The 22,321-nt window shown below is 37.5% G+C and overlaps 9 protein-coding genes across 9 annotated transcripts; 4 read left to right on the top strand and 5 right to left on the bottom strand.

Annotated features, from left to right (window-relative positions):
- Positions 1-80: 80 nt before the first annotated feature.
- Positions 81-1,868, bottom strand: SPOG_02023 (acetylglucosaminyltransferase). Its single transcript, XM_013167127.1, has one exon. The coding sequence runs from the start codon at positions 1,513-1,515 to the stop codon at positions 409-411; it is 1,107 nt and encodes a 368-aa protein (XP_013022581.1). The 5' UTR covers positions 1,516-1,868; the 3' UTR covers positions 81-408.
- Positions 1,869-3,987: 2,119 nt separating this feature from the next.
- On the top strand, positions 3,988-5,263 carry SPOG_02022 (uncharacterized protein). The gene has a single exon (XM_013167126.1). It carries the CDS (start codon positions 4,083-4,085, stop codon positions 4,950-4,952), a length of 870 nt encoding a protein of 289 aa, XP_013022580.1. The 5' UTR covers positions 3,988-4,082; the 3' UTR covers positions 4,953-5,263.
- A 145-nt stretch (positions 5,264-5,408) lies between these two features.
- Positions 5,409-7,133, top strand: SPOG_02021 (uncharacterized protein). Its single transcript, XM_013167125.1, has one exon. The coding sequence runs from the start codon at positions 5,666-5,668 to the stop codon at positions 7,019-7,021; it is 1,356 nt and encodes a 451-aa protein (XP_013022579.1). The 5' UTR covers positions 5,409-5,665; the 3' UTR covers positions 7,022-7,133.
- Positions 7,087-11,045, bottom strand: SPOG_02020 (ubiquitin-protein ligase E3). Its single transcript, XM_013167124.1, has one exon. The coding sequence runs from the start codon at positions 10,548-10,550 to the stop codon at positions 7,215-7,217; it is 3,336 nt and encodes a 1,111-aa protein (XP_013022578.1). The 5' UTR covers positions 10,551-11,045; the 3' UTR covers positions 7,087-7,214.
- A 200-nt stretch (positions 11,046-11,245) lies between these two features.
- SPOG_02019 (40S ribosomal protein S3a) lies at positions 11,246-12,176 on the bottom strand. The gene has a single exon (XM_013167123.1). The coding sequence runs from the start codon at positions 12,151-12,153 to the stop codon at positions 11,395-11,397; it is 759 nt and encodes a 252-aa protein (XP_013022577.1). The 5' UTR covers positions 12,154-12,176; the 3' UTR covers positions 11,246-11,394.
- Positions 12,177-12,900: 724 nt separating this feature from the next.
- On the top strand, positions 12,901-15,560 carry SPOG_02018 (GPI anchor biosynthesis protein Gpi7). Its single transcript, XM_013167122.1, has one exon. The coding sequence runs from the start codon at positions 13,155-13,157 to the stop codon at positions 15,432-15,434; it is 2,280 nt and encodes a 759-aa protein (XP_013022576.1). The 5' UTR covers positions 12,901-13,154; the 3' UTR covers positions 15,435-15,560.
- A 433-nt stretch (positions 15,561-15,993) lies between these two features.
- On the bottom strand, positions 15,994-18,121 carry SPOG_02016 (TRAPP complex subunit Trs33). The gene is made up of 4 exons (XM_013167120.1): positions 17,827-18,121; positions 17,461-17,578; positions 17,320-17,409; positions 15,994-17,253 (listed from the first exon to the last, which is right to left on the bottom strand). The coding sequence occupies exons 1-4, from the start codon at positions 18,018-18,020 to the stop codon at positions 16,945-16,947; spliced, it is 711 nt and encodes a 236-aa protein (XP_013022574.1). The 5' UTR covers positions 18,021-18,121; the 3' UTR covers positions 15,994-16,944.
- Positions 16,178-16,668, top strand: SPOG_02017 (TIM22 inner membrane protein import complex subunit Tim8; the record flags this gene model as incomplete). Its single annotated transcript, XM_013167121.1, has 3 exons — positions 16,178-16,283; positions 16,383-16,475; positions 16,592-16,668. The coding sequence occupies 3 exons, from the start codon at positions 16,178-16,180 to the stop codon at positions 16,666-16,668; spliced, it is 276 nt and encodes a 91-aa protein (XP_013022575.1).
- Positions 18,122-18,609: 488 nt separating the features above from the next.
- On the bottom strand, positions 18,610-21,936 carry SPOG_02015 (glycine cleavage complex subunit P; the record flags this gene model as incomplete). The annotated part of the gene is made up of 1 exon (XM_013167119.1): positions 18,610-21,936. The coding sequence occupies exon 1, from the start codon at positions 21,721-21,723 to the stop codon at positions 18,610-18,612; it is 3,114 nt and encodes a 1,037-aa protein (XP_013022573.1). The 5' UTR covers positions 21,724-21,936.
- Positions 21,937-22,321: the final 385 nt, after the last annotated feature.

Genomic DNA, 22,321 nt, shown 5'->3' with positions numbered 1-22,321 from the left:
GTTTAATTATGTTCCTTCGTGGATCAGCCATTTTTATATCGCTTATAGTCCAGCTAAAAAAGGTTGGATTATGCGAAGGGGGGTAATGTTTACAAATGTATAGAAAAACATTCGCCAAAAAAAATTAATAATTTAACTGTGTATGCAAATGAAAACGTTAAAAGCGATTCAAAGCTTTCATATCGGTACAGCATACCATTTATTAAGACTTCTTTTGAATAGCAAGAAAAGGTTTCCAACGTTGGGGTCGCGCCTTTTTTTTTATAAAGCAATCAGCAATCAGCAATTAGCAAATGAAAGGATTTTTAAAACATTCTATTATAGAACATATAACAAAATTAACTAATGATCTAGATATTTGATAAACCGCAAAGGAGAAAATATTATAAGGGGAGATTAATAATAAGTCTAATTTGTTTGATATTGATGAAAGGCGAGCATTTCTCCATATGCACGGAACCATTCTGCAAGATACACAGGAGCAAATTCAGAGCTACCAATATTCCAAAATTTTCCATGTGCAGTTTTCAAATGATGGTATTCATCAGGAGAGCACCAAACACCATTGTAATAAGGATCAACGCGAGTCCACGGAAACCATCCATGCTCCTCGTAAGCAAGATTGAGCAAACTTTGCTCCATCATATGAGCATTTTCATATTTATATGGATAAGCGCCAATTTTTAATAGACGCTTAAATTGCTCAATGCTGGGGCGAATGAGCATCATTCCAGCGTTGAAGGATCCAATAGGTTCAGGTGGGATCATATGGTGCTCTCCTCTGTCAGAAACGGCTGCTAAAAGGTAAGGATAAAAATCATCGATGCTCGCACCGTATTCTTCAAAATTTTCTTCAAAGTAGTGTTCTGAGTCATCTTTTGGATCCTTGTAGCGACGTTGCTCAGTTTTAACAGGAGTGCGTGGTTTTCCTTGATAAGGGGTATCAAATATATCGTCGATATTTTTCAGAATCAGAATGTCACTATCAACAACACAGAGTTTGTCAAACTGGGTTTGCTCAAAAATACGAAGCTTTGTAAACATGTGTTCATACCGCTTGGAAACGTCATGGTCCATGGATTCAACGTCGACAACCATGTTTGATGGAGAAATTGGATCAACCATGATGATAGAAGCACCATCAGCCTCCAGACGACGAATTTTCCATTCGTCAACCCCGCGGACAACCATAATGTGAATGGGATATTTACTTTTTGTAACAGGATGATGCTTCAAGCGATGAACTAGGACCCTAGTCGCATTGAAATAAGGGTCATTTTCAGAGGAAGGCGGGGTAAGTAATGCCATAAACGTATACTTGTTAGGGTCACCCTGAAGATCCACAAATGCTTGTTCAGTTGACATTTGTCCCTCAAAGGCATGCAAAACGCTTGGGGATAAAAGATTAAAATGGAATGTAAACGTACATAATCCGATGAGCAGAGCTGTAGCTAAAAGGATGAACTTTGAGCGACGCAGAAAATGAGTAATTTGGCCAAGTCGAAGTTGTGTCATATTAATCAAAAACAAGGAATCGACTGAAGAAAGTGAGATTGAAATAGAAACGAAAACAAAAAACGAGGAAATGAACGACTAAAAAATTAAATATCTGGGTATTATTCGCACAAAGCCAAAAAAAAGAAGGAAAAACAAACGAAAAAGAACACGAGTGAAAAACAAGTCTATAGGAAAGGAAAAATGTTATTCACAAGAAAAACATTCAATTACTAAATTCAGATATCCAAAGTAAGTTATTATTTAGTTGTACATGCTTTTTCTTTAATTAAAGAAAAAAAAAAAGAATGTGTATTTTGGAAATTCTCGGAAATCCTTGACCCTAAATACTGTTTTGAAGGTGTCAAACCACGTGCGCGAAATATGGACAGTAGGGATTCGAGCCATTTATATTGGTGATATTGTAGTAAATTTTCTCTTTAAAACGATTAAAAATAAATAAATAAAAAAAAAACATTCAGAATTTTGTATTTCTTTATCAATAGTTGGTTTTTAGATTTTTAAAAAAAAAGAACAAAGTCTTTTGTAAGAATGAAATCCTTTCATTGAAAAAAAAACGAAACAAATATTCGAATGAACTTTGCTATTTGTGCAAATGAAAAAGAAAGAAGGTGAAAAGAATGGACAAGATGGATAACAAATTTTATTTCTACTTCGCATTCGTTTAGAGACCTGACAAGGTAGTAATAAGTATGCAATATTTTGCGAGATTTTTATTTTCCAAATAAATAAAGCTACCTTAACGGTTCCTCTATTCCACAACAACAACAGAGCTTGAAGAAATGCGTTGAACCTCTTGTTGGGAAAACCAGGCAGATCTAGTACTATGAACATGATTTTGGATCATGTCATTGAGCGCTTCTTTTCATTATCTCTATTCAATTGTTGACGAACTTGACGAACTCAAGAGGACCTTTTTACCAAGTCCAATTTTGGATGGCTTTACGAAAGGAGCCGCTATAAATGTGTATTGTAACAATGAGTAATGTTGGCTAGCAATAAGACAAATTCATGACTTTCGACTTTCATGGTAGCCTTCTACCGAGGCCTATTACTAGCTTTATGAAAGCGATAGCTTCGCTATTGAAAAGGTAGAAGGAACTTAATTGGGTGCCGCACTTTCGCTTGCGAAGACGAGAAATGCAATTAGCAACCAACGAGTCTTGATAGCAAAGTTACCTACCAAGGTCAGATTAAAGTGTCTAAAGTGCGAAACCCCGGACGATACAATTCGTTGACGGCATGATAAAAACAACTGCAGAATGGACTAAAAGTGAAGGATCAATGAATATCCTGATAAAAAAAAAAGAGAAACAAAAAAATGTTTTTCATTACTCTTTTCATCTTCGCTGAGCGTGTGATATTTAACTTCATTTGATGGGAGAAGGGGTAAAGGACAAGGGAAACAAGCACGCGTCTTCTTTCAGACCAAGATTCGTAGCATATAGAAAAAAGGCCGAATGGTTAACCACAAAAACCAGAGCGAGGCGATAATCGCGTGTCAATTTATTTCGCTATTTTCAAAGACAACAAAGCGACCAGCAATTAAATTAAACTTTTAGCTGCCGAAACTGGCAAAAGACGGGAGGTTTCTTTGAAAAGAGAGACAGACCTAAATATACAAGAGAAACAGGACCCAGTTTCTTTTGGATCAGATCTATATGTTTAAGCTTCTTACCAACAGATTTTAGGAGGAGCGAGGATGGACACGAAAACATTCCTGTAGTTTCAGAACATTCGAGTCCTACATCATGACTATGCTAATCAATTCGCGGATACTTCCAACTAATGAGAATGGTTTTCGACGCGACATTTGTAATAAGATACATTGGTTTATCAAATTTTCAAATTTTAGTTTTAAGATAAAAGACAAAGGTTTCAAAAGGAAGAAGACATAAATATTATAAACAAAAGCGCACTGTTAAAACAAGAGGTGAAAGGTTTATTTTTTTTTTGCAAAATTTTTTTTATTTTTTAATTTTTTTTGTAAAATTTTATAGGTACTCTAAGAGATCTTTACGAAATTACAATCGGCAGATTAGATTACTCCCAATCTTCTAGAAACAACAACTTCTTTGGCCTTTTAATTATCCAAATGGCCTGGCCTTTTCTAAAACCGAAGCGATTTGTCAACGATAGTAATAGGAAGAATTGTTGTCATGATTATTACTAACGACATAACCAAAGTATAGAAAACCCGAAAATAAACCCCGCTGCTGCAATCATCCGATCCGTTAAACCAACTACGTGCCGCAGATGGAGAGAGAAGGAAAAAATAATATATCGTAGGTAACCGATTCGTTTGCTGGAAGGGGTAGAATGTTTCCCCTCTTTTTTTTTTTTTCTTCTTTGGAATAGGAAGACAAATTCCGTAAAGCGGGGAATCATCTTTTGACCGATAATTGGCTAATCGATTATCGGTTGCATCGTGTTTGACAGTGAAAAAAATTATCATATGTCATCTGGTCAAAGACTCAAAACCTTATAAGTAAAGGTTGGTAAGCTCCACCAATCTTCTCAAGTAAGGTTCGCATAGTTACGTTCCCGTAAACCTAGGGTTTTATATTATGAAGTTCTCTGCTTGGTTTCTTTCTTTGGCCTCTGCTTCGCTTTGTGTCTCTTCGGTAGCTCACGCTCAAACCTTAACTTACTCCAATCCCAATGTGAATCTGAGCAAAGAGAATCCCATGGTCATGAACATGACCCTTGGCGATTGTACTCCTTACGGTCTCCCTGTAAACAGTGCCATATATGACATTCAGTACAAGCTTACGGGTGTCTTTTCTCGTGATTGGGACTTTGTGAAAAAAGCTATTGAAGAAGGCAAATATCTGGATGCTGTTGCTGCTGCTAACTTGGTAAACCCGGATGGAGGTGTTGCCAACTTGACTTATGATAGAATCATTGATATGATAGCCAACGAAACCGATCATAAACAAGTTGAATCCCTACAATGTTTGAGGAATTTAATTGACAAGCAACAAAATAATGTCATGACTCTTATGGCTGTTCCTGACTCTACACCCCATAGCCGTTTTAGTGATACTTTAGATGCCTCTATTGACCGGCTAAATACTGCAGGCAAATCCAAGCGTGGTTACATTTGGGGTGACCTACGTAACGTTGGCGATTGCTATGGTAGTCATGCAGCTGTTCGCAGTGATTGTGGTCATGCCATTGCCAATGCACATACAGGTAAAATATATATAAGCAATAGGGAATCTTCGATAAACGTTTACGGCACCTGTTTCTTTTCAAGTGATACTCAAGGTGTAGGGACACATGAGATTGAAACAGAGATTCTCAAGCAAGATGCATGGATGGTTTTTTGGAACTGTTTCAACAGAAATGATGATAGCTCTAGGAACAGTGGTGAAGTTGATGACTATAACAATCTAGCCAGGGTTTGTTTGAGTGATCGCGGTAGTGGTTGTTAAGGGGGAAAAATTCACGTTCCTTTCTTTTTTTTTTTTCAAGACCGTCTTTCTTTTTTGGAATAACTTATAAGCAATCTTTTTCCCTTTGTAAGGGATTTCTACTTCTTCCCTTGCCCTATAGCAAAGGTGTCGACATTGCTAATGATCGTTTATCCCCGAAGGAACGTATCGATTCGTTTTTTCGGGCGTTTTTTTTTAATTCCCATCTATAATTCCGTTTAGACCCTGGACCATTTCGTTTAGGATTCCCTATAGAATAGTATGTACACCTACACAAAAAATAAAATCTATATGTATAGTGTTTATCGTCAGTTCTACTGTAGTTGTTTGTATATTTGTTTACTTGTATTATATTTAATTTTTATTATATAAATAAATCGAGGTATTATGTCATTGTCCTTTTCATTGATACCCGTAAGGTTCGTTTCCCCACCCCATGTTATCATCACTCGTGGAGCTATATATATAAGCGTAGGTACTTCCAAGTACAGGCTTTTACAGACAAAAGAAAGCAAACGCATAAAATCTAAGACTTCACATGGTTTTTTTCTCCTTTCATTAATAATTAATTTATTTATTCCGTAATTTCATTTTTTTGCACTCTTTTTCTACTTAACACTTCATTTCTCAGTTTTTGTTTTTGTCCTTTTTGTAAATTTTTTTTCCCACTGGAACAGCTTTCGGCTATTATATCTTGATTCCTATTGTCAACCATGTTGCTTTCATTTGGGATAAGTGCTCTGCTGTTTGCAGGTACAACTCTTGCTTCTGTGCCGTACAATCATACAGATGTTAGTTCTGGACAAATATATCGAATAGATGATGCCAATAAACCCATTTTTAGAAAAGAGGAAGGCTTGATTTTTATACCTGTTGAATCTAATGTTCAAGCGTTCGCTTCTTGTAATATATTGAATCCTACTTACGATGAATCTGATCCGGCTTATGCGAAAATAGTTCAAAAGCCAAATACGAGTGGAACGGTTCATTTGCGGATGGTTCAACACCCAGACTTATTTCAAGCTTATAAACATGCCATTGATGGTCGTGAGGATTATAGGTTTTTAAAAAATTTGAACCCAAATTCTGATGAAGATTTTTACAATGTTCAGTTAAATTTTACGTCCGGTACGGATTCAGGATACTATATGACGAAAGTCACAGAACCGGGCATGGTTTGTTTTCTTGGATACCAGGAAGTTGACGCAACTGAAGAGCCTGACCCTATAATATATATGCAATACAAATCTGGTGAATACAGAGATAGTGAACCAGAACATCGTATTTTTGTAGGTTTGTCAGTGATTTCCGGCATCATAGGTTTGTTTTGGTTCGTCCGCTGCCTTTGTAACCCTAGAAAATTCACATTTACTCAATCTCTTTTGTTTCTTTGGTACTTTGCATTTCTGGCAAATCATCCTATGAAACGAGCCTTGTTTACAGACAAGAATGTTTTTAACCATCCTTATGGCTTCTTAATTCCGTTATGCTCTTACTATTACGGTGACGGAGTCGAACGTTCTTTATTTAATTCGTTTGCTCTGGCTCTTGCACTCAATATGGGTTATCTCCGACGTAGTTCAAAAAAGCTGGTTTTCTTGGTCATATTACTAGGTTGGGTTCAATTGCTCTTCATCGTTATAGCACCTTTGATTTTCCCTATTCTTTTCTTATTTGGTTCTCCTAAAGCAACGCCTTTGCAACTAACATGGATTCTATTTAATTATGGCTATCTTTTCTCACTTTTAGGAATCAGGATCTGCCAGGTTTACCGAATGCGCCTCAAACTGGGGGTTGCACTTGGTGACAAATACATGAAATCTAAGAAATTTGTTGCGCTTCTATTATTCTCAATATTGGTGAGCATGATGGTTCACAAGCCTATTGCACCAACTTTTGATGTATCTTCTGAGATCGCGAAAACTGTTAATGGTGTTCTGTCCTTCTGTTTTCTTGCCTGGATCTTGAATGCATCTGGCAAAGTGTCGGAAGACAACGAACCAGAGATCTTGCAAAATCCTTACAAAGACGATCCTGAAACGGGCTTGCTTGCTGATGAGAAGTTTTGAGGGGTTTCACTCGCTTACATCGTGTTCTTTCATATTGTTTGAGAATCTTAATAGTATACTTAGCTTGCATCATTTACAATTTTCATAAAAATAAATCTTTATACCAATTTAACTTTCTATTTCTATCAAAACGTCGTATTAACCATTCCCAAAATTTTTAATAAATAATGTACACTTTTTCAGACTTCACCTATTAAGTAAACAGAGTTTGTATGTCTTCCAAAGACTGAACCTGTTGTTCTTCCTTGGACATTCCAAGTGACCCTGCAATAAACTTCTTGCGTTCTTGAACTTTCAGCATTCGTTCCTCTACACTGTCTCGAACGATAAAACGAGTTACTACAACCTGTTTTTCTTGGCCTAGACGATAAACACGATCAATAGCCTGAGATTCCACTGACCAGCTCCACCAAGGATCCATCATTAGAACGTGATTAGCACAGGTTAAGTTCAAGCCAAGTCCACCAGCTTTGAGGGATATGTTAAGAATATTATTTGTTGGATCACTCCGAAATTGTTCTAATGAAATAGATCTTTGTTCCTGAGACATTCTGCCATCGAAGCGAGAATGCTTGATTCCTAGAGTTTTAAATATTTCTCCTATGTAATCCAGAAAACCAGTAAACTGAGAAAAGATAACTATTTTATCGGGGGAAGATTTGTTTAAAACTTTCTGAATATACTCTAAAAGTACTAATACTTTGATAGACTGATATCGGTTCCAATGGTTCCAGTGTAGGCTTCTATCTTTCAAAATTAAACCTGCTGACCTAATTTCTCGAGGCTCATAAACATCGTCCGCTTCAAAGGGCTGACGACAAGTATGACAAAGTGGAGGAGAAATATCCCTTTTCTTTTGGTAACTTATGTGGTCTTTCAAGCATTCCCGACAACAGACATGTTTGCATTTTAATACAAGAGGATCTTGAACTGGTTCCGAACAGCAAATAGGACATTCTGGAGCAAGAGCATCTAGTGTATCCTTGTCTGATATTTCTGTAATATAGCCAGGAATCGGTCTTTTCTGTGATGAAAACATCCAAATTAAGTCATGCAGTTCATTAGAGTTAGTATCCGTTTCCATTTCTTTTTCATTTTTTTCCACTGTTTTCGACAGAAGTAAAGGATGACAACACGCTTGTCGAAGCCGTAAAAGTAAGCCTAAAATTGCAGTATAATTCTTAAATAAAGTTCCTGCAGCGATACTTTCATGCACCCTGCTTCTTGCTTTAACGTATAGTGAATCATATATTCGTCGTTCTGCTTCCGAAAAATCTAGATATATCGTTTCAATTCTTCGGTCGGGTAAGCAAACTATAGGATTTCCAGTGACATCTTTTGTTTCCTTTGTTCTTCGTAAAACGAGTGGTTCGAGAATAGATTGCACAACGTTTAAAGCCTTCAAAATGTCCTTTGCTTCATAGGGCACACTAACGAATGTACGCCAGTAATTGTAGTTGCACCAAGGTTCTATTTGTAAAAATTTTATCAAACTGTACAAATCATCCAATTTATTAACGATTGGTGTTCCGGTAATTACCCATCGATTCTGAGCTGATATTGCATAACAGGCCTTAGCGGTTTTGCTGCTTGGATTCTTTATGGAATGACCTTCGTCCAGAATCACTCGATACCAGTGAACAGAAAACAATCCACAAGTATCGGCACTATTAGCAGACTCTGAAAGTAAAACGCCGTAGCTAGTTATAACCAAATCAGGAACATTGTTAGTATCAGTAAGAGATCGCAAATTTACAGCGGTTTCGGAACCGTAGTAAACCAGTGTTTTGAAGTGTTTAGAATCAGAAACTTTAACTGACTCGGATTGCCATTGATCCAATAAAGACATAGGTGCTACCACCAAAGTTGTCTTTGCAGCTATGGGAAGGCTGTTAGAGAAGGGGGATTTTTCAATTGAATTTTCGAGAATATCGGAACCCCTTCTAGCATGAACTAATGAAAGCATTTCAATAGTTTTTCCCAATCCCATTTCATCTGCTAAGATTCCTCCACGGTGATAAGGAGTCATTGAAGGGAAAACTAACGTTATATCACCGGTGTATAAATTTACGAAAAACCGATGAGGTTCATTATCCTTAGAAAAGTGATAATCTTCGGGAGACAGTCCAGGATCCATAGGAAACAAAAATTGATTCCATAATGGGTGCAAATTTGAAGATGTTTCTGACTTGGCATCACCTTCTTCTCTTTGACACATCCAATAAAGTGCCTGTTTTTGATACTCCCGTAAATCTAAATGAAATCCTTCAGGAATTGAATAAGTAGGGAGATTTGCCTCATTTGAACGCGTTCGATCATACAATGTAGTTAACTGTTCACTTACGACATCGTCATCTTCAGCGATATCTGAAGTAGAGGACTCAGACGTTGTAGGATTTATTGAAGAAGATGAGGATAATAGAAGATCATTAATTTGTATGTTTGATCCTGCATTAGAGTCCTCGGAATAGGGCTCTAGAGCAATCCAGCTGAATAAACGAAGCAAGTGATCTCTCTTGTTCTGGGTATCTATAAAAGCAGCGGGATCATCTTCAATAAAAGCAGTTTTGGCTGAAAATGGGGATTGATTTAATGATGGATGGGAAATATCAAGAAAACAATAAATTTGGAGTGTAACATTGCTTCCTAAATGGAGAAATTCATCTGCATATATGCAACTCGCTTCAAACGACCAAAGTTTTTGAGACATTAAAGTACATAAGACATGAGCAGTCTCAGTAGGCAGCTTTCCTATTTCTTTGTGATCACTATTGAAAAAGCGAATTGAGTTTGTATACATTGGACCAGATGAAGTACCCGAATTCGTCTTTGAACGCTTTCGAGAACCTCGATATTGGGTTTTTGTAGGGGCTTTTTGACGTTCAAGGCACACGCGTTCTCCAGCTTGCAGAACATTAGATCCAGATACAATTGAATACGCTTCTACGCCGAAACAGCCTACATACTTGCGGACTCGGTTTGATTTGGTTAAAAAAGAGAAGGAAGTGAGGGAAGCATTCCTAGAAGATGACCTTGCTACATTAGGTTGTTTAGCCCATGAGTTTATATTTGAAGAGTTGTTCGTTTCTGGTGTCAGAGCTTCCTCGTCTTTCGACTTCGTAGTGGTGACTGTCTGCTGAGAGTTTTCTAGTGAAGGAGACGTTTCAGCAGTTTCGTCTTTAGATTCGACTGAAGTCCCAGATAGGGGATTATCGTAAAAGATGTTAATAGCAGTCTCTACATCTCCGTTCGAGGCATTGTATAGATCTCTTATTTTGCGTTTCGGTATAATTGCTTCACCAAGAATTGATGTTATATGGGACTCAAAGAGATTAGGAGACTCTACATTCACATTATTTTTATCCACCGATTCCAGAGTACCTTCATGACTATTCTCTTCAGATCTTAATGCCTCTATACTAGAGATAGCAGATTCCGGTTCATCATCATGGAAAAAGCGAGGAGGAGATTCTGATTCATCGTTAGTTTCAGTTTCTAAGTCAAGGTTTCTGCTAGGACTTCGTTTCATAGTTTCCACAGCCTAAAAACAAAGGAAACCCTCAGCAAAGGTAAATTTAATCAAGTTGCTCTTCAGTAAAAAAAGAGAAGCTTAAAATGAACAATCACGAGTAGAAAACAAAAAAAAACAATTAGAAGTATAAGTGTTCACGCTAGTAATTGTATAGCTTTTTATGGTCGTAGTGTAAGAAACATTGGATAAAATGACCAGCAACGATAGAAAAATAATTGTTTTTTAACTCATCGACTTCCAATGGATAAAAAAAAATGGAATAAATTAACTATCTAGATACCACAGACTAAAACGTCTGTGAATCCTACTGTTGTGTTAAAGGCAGATTTTGGTCGCTTCACAAGTTTAGTAAGTTTGACGAGGCTTCACTAATCCAGATAAGACATTTTAAAGTGTTTGTATGTTCTAATGAATTGGGAAGCTAATGCATATTTGAAAGTGAGATTTGACCTTGCTAGTTGAATACAAAGTTATCCAGTCAACACCTGTATAAAAAAGCATTCTGCTGTTCGACCTCGGTCCTAATCCAAGAAACACAATGCAAAATTCGATAAGGATTACAGGGCATCGTTAGAAACATTATAGAAACACTTCGCCTAAAGAACTAACTATACTAAAAGGATGCTTTACCAATGAAGAAAAAAGCCCAAAGCCAGGTTACTTCTACATAAGTCAACTTTCAGAGCTACTTACTACAATTGCCTTAGTTTAGATCCATTCAAAATCAATCAAGCTTTCTTTTTTTTTACGCTAGAAACATTATAGCACGCACTACACCCTTACGCGGGTTACACGATCAACACGTATACAACCAAAAGATCACACGTTTTTATTAAAGACTTTAAACAGACTCCAAAGGAGCAACATCACTGACAACCTTGGTACCAACGTCTTGAGACTCACCGTGTTGTTCAAGAAGTCTTTGAGCGTCGTGTCTGGGAGATTTCAAGATCTTAACCTTGCGAACGAGAACGTTTTGCAAAGGATAGATTCCGTGAGTCGCCTTCTCAATGGCGCGGCCAATGACTTCGGGAATCAACTTTTGAACAAGCTCTCTCAAAGAGCAAGAAGCAGTTTGGTTTTGGATGACCTCGAACATCTTTTGGCGGACAGCACGGATTTGAGAAGATTGAGCATAAGTGGTCTTTTTGACTTGGTTGGGACGGCGGCTGGTAAAGCCAATGACAAAGACGCGGCAGAGGTAACCATCAGTGGTCTTGACAGTTTGGTCAGCCTCGATGGTGGTTTGCCATTTACGGACAAGAGAACGCAACTTGTCAGAAGTCAAGCTAAGACCGTTGAAGCTAGTAAGGCAGTTCTTACCTTGCACATCTTCAACACGAAGTCTAACCTTACGGAAAGCGTGCTCCTCATCCTTTTGGAGATCGGCAAGAGAAACCTCCATACAACGACCCTTCAAGGCATCGTTGGCGTTCTTTAAACCGGCAGTACGGTTGACGAGGGTCTTACCAACATTCTTAACTTCAAAGAAGGAAGGAGCTTTGATTTCGTACCAGTCCTTACGGGCAAAAGGATCAACAGCACGCTTTTTAATTCCCTTCTTTCCTTTGGAAAGTCTTTTATTCTTTCCAACTGCCATTGCGGTTTGGTGTTAGAAGGAACTGGTCTCCTCTGTCCAGACAAGAAGCACTTCTGTGACTGCTTTTTTAGTGAAACAAAAAAATGTCACACCCAAACATTTCGTATGTAAAATAAGTAAAAAGTAAAAATAAATAAAATAAATAATCAATCAAGTAAATAAATAAAATACTTTCTTTACTCGTATACAGCAATTGATACTTTTCGTTTATAATGCTAAAAAGTAGTTTTCATGCAGCATATAATATTATACAGAAATACGTGTAAAAACAGTGATGAAGCAACCCAAGTTTGAATTTCGTTTATCGACAATTCGGCCTTTTAAACGTTATTAACGCAATTAAGTCCATTATAAACATATTCCTGACAAGTTATTCGTTTTTGCTAGTGTCCACCTAAGCAATTCTGTGTGCAATGGGTTTGTTCATAGTGTAAACAAATAAAGGAAATGTATGGAGATATCACTCTGTTCTATTGTGCTTACGGGCCTTCAAGGTACATTCTAAAAGATATTATTCTGAAGACTTAAGAACGGTAGACATGGTAGTTTACCAAATGTTATATCAGTCGAAATTTCCAGTAGAATGGGGTTGCCTACGTTAAAAGGTGAAAAATATGGAAATGCGTTTTTTTTTTTTTTATTTTCTTAGCAAATTTATGAATAAATGAAAAAGTAAGTCGTACAGGAACACATTTGTCTGATTCGACTTTGCTATGGTTTCGATTTTATTTTCATTTGTTTACACTGCTCTATTTCAGGACTACCTCAACAACTCTGTCTACACCATACAGGTACACAGGATATTTTAGCGGTCTTTTCTTACATTGCCCTTGGTGCATTCAAACAACACCAAACACTACACTATCGAATCCAGCTCTTACAGTCGATGAACTAGGAATTTAATCAAATGTGAGTTGTGTATACAAAACGACCAATTGTTCCTTTATTCATGACAAATAATAAAAGTACTCTTATAAAAAGCCATAGAGAGTTCTTTAAAAATGATGCTGTTGTTTCTTGCCAATTGCTTTTTACAATTACTAGGCGTCGTTTTCTTCCTTTTAGGATTTTTCCCTCATAAAAATGATTCCACTGGAGCGGCCGAGAAAAACCCATATGCACCTCCTGCTGTAATTGATAGAGTCGTTTTCATTGTCATCGATGCGTTTCGCTCCGATTTCCCCTTTTCTGATTCCTTCCATATGCCATTTCTTCAATCCATTGTCTTCAATACCACTCATGGCCTTGGTTTCTCTTCGTACGCTAGATCCCCAACCGTTACGATGCCTAGATTGAAAGCTCTTACAACGGGAACAATTCCTGGGTTTTTGGATGTCTTACTTAACATAGCAGAGTCGGAATCTACCTCAAGCTTGACTGGACAAGATAGCTGGCTTCACCAACTAAACGTTCATGGAAAAAGTATTGCATTTTATGGAGATGATACATGGCTTAAGCTTTTTCCAAATGCCTTTACTGCCTATGAAGGAACTACTAGCTTTTATGTAGCTGACTATACAGAGGTAGATAATAATGTCACTAGGCATTTTGAACATTTGCTTCCTTCTTCATTGGACCAACTTCCCTGGGATACTTTGATTCTTCACTATCTTGGTGTAGATCATATTGGTCATTTTCAAGGACCTTCCAGTCCTTTGATGAATATAAAGCTAAAAGAGATGGATCAAATCGTTGCTTCCCTTTACCGTTACTTGGAGAAATATGATCAGATTACCAATAGTCACTCTATGATCTTCTTGGTCGGTGATCATGGTATGAATGAAATAGGCAATCATGGAGGCTCTTCAGTAGGCGAAACCACTGCAGCCCTTTCTATGCTATTTCCTTCCCTCGATGTCTTTCAAAGGGACTCACTTCACGAACCACCTCCAGAAAATCCCTATCAACTTATGAGTATGGTTGAACAGGTCGACATTGTTCCTACATTATGTCTCCTTTCAGGAATTCCAATACCAAAAGGAAGTGTTGGCCGTATTTTTTCACCTGCTATTCAGCTTTGGGAGTCAAAGGCGGAAGCCAAGAATGCTTTATTGAGTAACTTATATCAATTGCTATCACTAAAGCATTCTCCAGAAATCACTTCCAATGTTATAGGGAATTTCGAAAGTGCAAGCAACAATGAAATATTGGAAGTTTTGCAACAACTTCAGCAAGAACTCGTTGTAAAGTCGTCCGATTACTCGTTGACGAAAATGGCTTTAGGGATTACCATACTGGGTTTATGCACCATTCTTAATCTGTATTTTACCCTTGCGCAGTTTTCCTTTGTTGATATTCTGTGCTTAATTCCCTTCGTCATTCTGATAGTTGTGTATATGTTCTCAAGTAGCTTTATTGAAGAAGAACAGGTGCTTTGGTATTTCTCTTGTCTTTCGTTAATTTTGTTCCAAGTTCTCAAGCAAACTTCTCTTTTCACTACGGGTTATCAACTTCTTCTGCTCGGCATTATCATTAGGTGGAATCAAACCGGCCAAAAGCATGCAGACGTTCATGATTTGGTGGACGATTATATAGCTCCAAGTTCTTTTCTCAAGTTTATGCTCTGTATTTGCTCTAGCTTTATGCCCTCTTTTCGCTCACCTTCTCCGCTGTCGTTTCTTTCTTCTTTTTTGATTGCATCGTACAAACTTTTCTCTGCTGATTCTATTCATATCCCTCTGCTCTCTTCGGTAAAATCTATTAATTATGTATCATTTGCACAATTGATTTGGTGTACACTAATTGCTGGTGCATTAGCTACTCCAAATTTCAAGAATATTTGTTGCCAGCTGTCATTATTTCTCTTGTTATTGACAAGATTAGAAAATATGGGCCTTTATGTGTTATATGATTTACTACAAAGGACATTACCGAAGGAAGGTATCTATTCATATATATTATTTTCTATAATGGAGCCGTTGGCATTTTTCTCTTTGGGCAATTCAAACTCTTTGGCTTCAATCGATTTGTCGCAAGCCTATACGGGGATTAAATCTTACAGTCTTTATTCAGTAGGGTTTCTATTGTTTTGCTCTGTCTTTTCAGGACCATTCTGGTGGAGCATTCATCAGCCTAAGATGTCTATGCGAAAATGGCTAAGCCCAGCTTTTTTCTTTTCAAGTTTCGCTTTGTTTATTTTGACTCTTTCTTGCTACTTCTTTAGACATCACTTATTTATATGGAGTGTATTTTCTCCGAAACTCTTATATCAAGCCACTTGGACAATTCTATACGGGTTTACAAAATTTTTATTACAGAGTCTACTAACATCACTAAAATAATAAATGGGTTTTGAGCATGAGAAAAGCTTTCTGTGTGAATCAACTACCGTTATTGAAGTCAGATCTAATGATACTCTTTATGCTTCATTCGTTATGTAAATAGGAAAAAACTAATAATTAAACAGACTTACAAATTAATGTAGATGTAGTAGTTGCCAATTCCGTTGTTTGGCTTCAGCGTATTTGTTTTTTTTTTCGATCCTTCAAAACTAAATTCACTAGTTGCAAGATATTTTTTGAATTCCCTTGCTCAAACAGTTAATTTGTCAATCAAGCGAGTATATAATGCCCTACAGTTTGAACTGCTGTTGTAGAAAAATAGAAAGCTTGTAAGACATACAAAGAATTCGTCCATCCCTATAAAGTTTTTGCTGTAAGAAGACTTCAATGTAAAAACTACAAGTTATTATTGGTATTCTTATTTCTTTTTAGCTTAGTACCTACTCTCAATGAAGTAGTTTTTGATTACTTTTCCTACAAAGTGTAAACAAAGAAACCATTGACAAGAAACGATGTGCGAAAATCCTTCTAAACAATTAAATTGATACTTAGTTTATTGAGTTTATACTTTAATCTGAATTTTATGCGAAAAAAAAGCTTGAATGTTCGTTTTTTCTATTTCTTTATTTTATTGTTACCTTCTCCAAGTAACACAGGTAATGTCGCACAAGAGACAAGTGTAGAACCTGAGAAAACCCATCATCCTCCGGAAATCTCTTCCTTCTTAAATTTTTAAGAAAACCATGGCTGATCCTTCTAAAAACCCTATTGCTGATTTGAGCGAAACTCAACAGCTGGAACTCTCAAAATTCATTGAAACCGAACAGCAAAAGGTGAAGTTGCAACAAGGTACGAAATCAAGACTTTAATAGTTTTTAGGGGGATGCTGACCGTTACAAATTTAGCAATTCATCAATTTACATCTACCTGCTGGCCTAAATGTGTTAGCAACATCGGAAACCAGCTTGACAAAAGCGAGGAGCAATGCTTGCAAAACTGTGTGGAAAGATTTTTGGATTGTAACTTTCACATTATTAAGAGGTAAGTTGGTAACATTAAGGATTCATCAACGTGAGTCCTGTGGCTTTCTTAATTCATGATACCAAAGAAACCGTTCAGCATAAATAGAGTATGAAGAAGGTTTTACATTTTACCAGAGTACTATGGCGATATGGACGGAGATGGTTATTCACTGATGATTGTTTCGTTTGCCGAGCTAACCAGTCAGTCTTGAAACTACCAGAAAATAGACAAATTTTTGAATGCTAATGAATAAAAATGTCATTGTCATAAATCGCGAAGTTAATGATAAAACGAATGCATCTCATCATCATCGTAAAAAAATAGGTAATCAGATCAAATGGGAAGAGGTCCTTGACTATAGTTTTGGAGTACTTTGTAAAGTAAAGAAAAGTGGAACGCTTTCTAGATACTTTATATCTTCTGAGGCAGCTTCCTAAAAGGTGTCGATTTCATTCAGTCCTGTGATCGACATCTGTTGGTGTATAGTTTAACTGGATTCAGGATGAGGGGAATTCACAGGATTTAATGGTGAGGGTGTGTTATTAGGACCCAGAGTGGTTGACGATAGAGATCGACCACTTGTCCTTGAAAGGCCAGTATTTTGCTGGGAAACACTCGGCGTTGATTCCGATGGCGGGTTGGATGGTGTACTTTCGGCAGTAGAAACATTTGATGGTGCAGGGAAACGAACCTGGAATATGCATGCAGGGAGATTCGGGCATTGAGCAATAACGTGCACTGGATACCCAAAAGTATGCATGACTCCTCGAATGAAACCACTAGGGAAATACAAGTACTGCACGGTGAATTAGCTTTTGTTTTTTCTGATAATGAATATGTAGGAAAATGAAAAAACACTTACCGGAGTTGTATACTCTTTCATTTCTGTCCCGGTGGCAGCTGTCATCTTAGAAAACCAAAAAAAATAGTTGTCCGTAATCACAAAAGTCCCCTAGGTTCACGGTTAGATATGGAAGTACAATGAATTACTTGTATTTCATACTTTTCGATTCGTTTTCAAGTTGTCCAATTGTTTACGAAAAACTATGGGCCATAATTCTCGACATAAAAACCGCATAACATCTATACTCTCCACAATTCGATTTCTAGTCAATAAAAGCCTACATATAAATCAGGATTGTCGAGATTTTTGCTCCTCATTCATTATGCAGTCAAACGGACAATCGTTCTCTTGCTGTTGAAAAGGGCAAAATCAAGCAACCCCAACACCGTTAGTTTGTTTTCTGAAAAAAGATAATGCTGCTCATCTCATCTTCTATATTCTTAAGATGAAGCGAAGCGTACGCCATGCATCGATTACATTCAAACAGCTTCCACCATTTTAGACTATAATAGCAGTAAATTTTACCTTTCTGTAAGCTTTCTCCCTACTTGGAAACCAATGTTCTCTAAAAAAGTATAACCTCTTTCCATCTGCTCATCATTCGAAAGGGCCGTTTCTTGCTTTTCAGACAAACGTCTGGCCATATGCACCATTTCAATCAATAAAAAATCAAAAGAAGCCAAGTTTACAGACATTGGCAATTGCTGATGGACAATCATCTTGGATTCTCAACACTTCTATTCAAGTCTTAGGAGTAAGGTGTTTTCGCATGCTCACTAGTTGCCGCTACTATTGACAGAAAGTGTGTTTTAGGCCTAAATACCAAAGTTGAAGAGACTCTTTTTCTTTGCACTTGCTTATTATTTCAACGTTTTTTGTTATGGTTTTTACCCTTCTTTTATAATTTATGCCCGGACGCAATTAAAGCTCCACTTTTTTTGTCTTTGCTATTGCTAGTTGAAAGGGTGAATCCTCTATTCATCTCATGAATAGCTTTGAATTCACCAGGAAGCAAGACTTAGTATCCATTTTATTTTGGTTCAATTCCACTTTCAATCATTGATTCCAATATAAAACTTTTGAAGTAAACCAACGTTAAAATTATTATTATTATTATTATTGTTGCTATTAATTATGTGAAGAAAAATTAATGATGATGATTCTGGTTGTTGAAAACCGATTCTTTTTTGATTAGGCCGTTCCCAGTTGAAAGTATGAAACATTGAAATCAAGAAAATCAAGAACCGCTGAAAGTGCAACGACATATTAAACACAACACGTTGCACTTTGCTTCTTTATTCATTTTGATTAGGGGGAAGAGAAAGGAGAAAGTCTATAACCGGGGGGGGGGGAAGATTTTTTTTTTTTTACTGCATAGGAGCGCAAGTACAAAACAAATTTTTTATCACCATAAGCATCGTCTAAACGTGCCACAGTTGGCCAAAATTTTCTTTCACTGAGTATAGGTACGGGATATACTGCACGTTCACGTGAATAAGGGCGGTTCCATTCCTCTGAAACTAGATCCTTTTGAGGATGAGGAGCATTGGTAAGCAAATTATTATCCTTAGGTTGTTTACCCTCCTCAATTTCACGAATTTCTTGACGAATGGAAATCAAGGCGTCACAGAAACGATCCATCTCGTACATACTTTCCGACTCCGTGGGTTCAACCATTAGAGTATTGGTAATAGGCCAGGACAAAGTTGGTGCATGGAAACTGTAGTCTTGCAAACGTTTAGCAATGTCAGTAGCCTCAATACTGGCAGTAGCCTTGAATTCACGAGCGTCCAAGATAAATTCATGAGCGCAGCGGTTGTTTTCATTTGAATAGACAAGCTTATAGTAGGGAGCCAAACGAGCGGCCATGTAGTTGGCATTCAATAAAGCAGCCTTAGAAGCATCACGTAGTCCATCAAGGCCCATCATTCTCATATAAGCCCATGAAATGGGCAAGATACTAGCAGAACCATATGGAGAAGAACTAACGGATCCAATAGACTTTGTACCACCACATTTAACAACAGGACTAGAAGGCAAAAAGTCAGCTAAATGACTTTTAACGCAAATAGGGCCGGCACCGGGACCACCACCACCATGAGGAATGCAGAAGGTCTTGTGAAGATTGAAGTGACATACATCAGCACCTAACTCGCCAGCTTTACACAACCCGACCATCGCATTCATATTAGCGCCGTCGAAGTAAACTTGGCCTCCATTTTCATGGATAATGCTTAAGGTCTCCTTTACTCCATGTTCAAAAATACCAAAGGTGCTAGGATAAGTAACCATAAAAGCAGCCAAGTTATCAGAGTATTTCTCAGCCTTAACCTTTAAATCATCCAGATCCAAGTTACCATTGTTCAAGCATTTGACAGAAACAACCTTTAAACCCGCCATATTTGCAGAAGCAGGGTTAGTACCGTGAGCGGAAACAGGAATCAGGCAAATGTTACGATAATCTTCACCTATAGATTTCTGATAAGCACGGATTACACTTAGTCCGGTATACTCACCAGAAGCCCCAGAATTCGGTTGAAAGCTAGCAGCATCGAATCCTGTAAGGTTAGTGAGCATCAATTCCAAATCATTAATTAAGAACTCATAACCTTGCACTTGATCCTTAGGAGCATATGGATGGATATTGGCAAACTTGGGATTCGACACGGGGTTCATTTCCGAAACTGCGTTTAGTTTCATCGTACAAGAACCAAGGGGAATCATGGCATGAGCTAGAGACAAATCTTTGGACTGAAGATAACGAATATAACGCATCAATTCAGTCTCGGAGTGATACCTATTAAATACAATGTGTTGCAAATAGGGAGTTTGACGTTGTAATTCTTTAGGAAAAGCAGAAACAACTAATTCATCCACGGTATTAACAGATTTACCGCTGTTTAGCTTTTCAGTGAAAGCTTCAGGACTTGAAGAAATCTGAAAAACGTTAAATAATTGGCTCAAATCCTCGTTTGTGATACTCTCATCCATAGATATAGAAATAGACGTATCGCTGACTTTGCGCAAATTATAACCGTGAGCTAATGCCCTTTTTATTAAAGCATCAGCAGACTGTACATTGATTGTCAATGTGTCGAAGAAATGATTCTTATTCAAGATTTTGAAACCAGCACTTTCCAAACCACATTTCAAAACATTCGTAATAGCATAGATTCGAGCGGCAATCTGTCTCAAACCTTCAGGACCATGGTAGATGGCATAGAATGCGGACATATTTGCCAAAAGGGCTTGAGCAGTACATATGTTACTGGTAGCCTTTTCACGTCGAATATGTTGTTCTCTAGTTTGCAAAGCCAATCTGTAAGCAGGATTTCCAAGACGGTCCTTACTGAGACCCACGAGGCGACCAGGCATTTTTCTCTTGAATTCGTCATTACAAGCAAAAAAGCCGGCATGAGGACCACCAAAACCCATTGGCAGACCAAAACGCTGCGTTGAGCCGACAGCAACGTCAGCACCCCACTCACCGGGCGTCTTCATGAGAGTAAGAGCAAGCAAATCTGTGGCAGCGACCACACGCATGTTTGAGGCGTGAGCGGTTGATGCAAGATGACTATAGTCAAAAATAGAGCCATCAGCACCAGGATACTGAACAAGAATACCAAAAGCATCCTTTTCGTTGGCCTTGATAACTTCAGTGGAGATATCGACTACTTTTACATCAATCTCAAAACCGCGTGCGCGAGTGCGTAGCACAGACAATGTATTAGGGTAAATTTTAGAGTCGACCAAAAAAGTTTTACGCTTTTTGCGGTCGCTGCCCATAACCATAACCATAGCTTCACCAGCCGCAGTGGCTTCATCTAGAAGACTAGCATTACTGATGCTGAGGCCGGTCAAGTCGGTAATCATGGTTTGATAATTCATCATGGATTCTAGACGTCCTTGAGAGATTTCTGCTTGGTAAGGGGTATACTGAGTGTACCATTCTGGATTTTCAAATACATTCCTTATAATGGCTGGAGGAATTTTGACATTGTAATAGCCCATACCGATAAGAGTTTTTACCAGCTGATTCTTGTTGGCCACATTTTCCACTAATTCGCCAAACTCGCTTTCTGAGTAATTTGGTGCTGTATGAGATTTATCAGTATTGATTAAAGGAAAATGCTTGTTGTTATTGCCATTAGCACGAACGTTTTCTGGAATAACGTCGTTCAAGAATGATTCAAAATCTTTGTATCCAAGCGTAGAAAGCTGATACTCTTGCTCTTTCTTAGAGGGACCAATGTGACGACGGCCAAAGGTATCCAAAGGAGGTACGATATTCTTTCGTGAAGTGTTATTGAGACTACATGTTAAATGAAAGCTCCTCCTTCTTAACGAAAGAGAACGATTGCTCTGAATACTTTTGACTAATCCTTGCAAGGAAATAGTCCTTCTGGACGAAGCAAAAACCATATCGGTCAAGAGGCCTGTTTCCAAACTGAAAAGACACAGAGAATTATGGAATTAAATGAAAATTAATGTATATACCAAATCCTGCGTATAGATAATTAAGAATTGACGATATTAGTAGTGATGTGAATTATCACTAATTCAATATGCAATTTCGAGCATTTACCAATCGTTTTTCCTACTTAATACTGAAGCAGATTATGGCAGTTGGCAAACTATATAAATATAGAAAAAAAAGATATCATGATTGTCCTGTTGCAGATAGCAAAATAATCCCCGTGTGTATTTACACTTGTTACCTTTGGCACTCGAGTAACTCGAAATTTTTTTTGTTTACGCCAGTAAAAAAAGCAACTTTTGAAAACGATCGGGTTATAATTACCGTTTTACAGATCGTCTCTCTTCTACTTCCATGTTTGTCTTAGTATATAGAGCCTATCCAGTTAGCAGTTTTGTTTGTTGAACAGTCCTTACTTAACTTAATCAGATAAAGTAGGCGGTTTTCTTTTTTTACTTTATGAGCCTTTTCTTTCTTTAATAAGTTTTAGTTTATTTACTGCTATTTAGACTAGGAGCTTGCACAGTAAAAATCCCGTTCATG

This window comes from Schizosaccharomyces cryophilus (assembly GCF_000004155.1).
Source record: "Schizosaccharomyces cryophilus OY26 unplaced genomic scaffold supercont4.2, whole genome shotgun sequence".
NCBI classification, from domain to species: Eukaryota; Fungi; Ascomycota; class Schizosaccharomycetes; order Schizosaccharomycetales; family Schizosaccharomycetaceae; genus Schizosaccharomyces; species Schizosaccharomyces cryophilus.
The sequence above is the reverse complement of the archived record's forward strand: the minus strand, read 5'-3'. Positions and strand labels throughout refer to the sequence as shown.

Bases quoted from the DNA above. Each gene is read 5' to 3' on its own strand.
- SPOG_02023 (XM_013167127.1), bottom strand. From the start codon at position 1,515: ATGACACAACTTCGACTTGGCCAAATTACTCATTTTCTGCGTCGCTCA.
- SPOG_02022 (XM_013167126.1), top strand. From the start codon at position 4,083: ATGAAGTTCTCTGCTTGGTTTCTTTCTTTGGCCTCTGCTTCGCTTTGT.
- SPOG_02021 (XM_013167125.1), top strand. From the start codon at position 5,666: ATGTTGCTTTCATTTGGGATAAGTGCTCTGCTGTTTGCAGGTACAACT.
- SPOG_02020 (XM_013167124.1), bottom strand. From the start codon at position 10,550: ATGAAACGAAGTCCTAGCAGAAACCTTGACTTAGAAACTGAAACTAAC.
- SPOG_02019 (XM_013167123.1), bottom strand. From the start codon at position 12,153: ATGGCAGTTGGAAAGAATAAAAGACTTTCCAAAGGAAAGAAGGGAATT.
- SPOG_02018 (XM_013167122.1), top strand. From the start codon at position 13,155: ATGATGCTGTTGTTTCTTGCCAATTGCTTTTTACAATTACTAGGCGTC.
- SPOG_02016 (XM_013167120.1), bottom strand. From the start codon at position 18,020: ATGATTGTCCATCAGCAATTGCCAATGTCTGTAAACTTGGCTTCTTTT. The intron at 17,579-17,826 runs GTAAAATTTACT...ATTTATATGTAG, and splicing joins GGGAGAAAGCTTACAGAAAG to GCTTTTATTGACTAGAAATC. The intron at 17,254-17,319 runs GTAAGTGTTTTT...TTCACCGTGCAG, and splicing joins TGAAAGAGTATACAACTCCG to TACTTGTATTTCCCTAGTGG.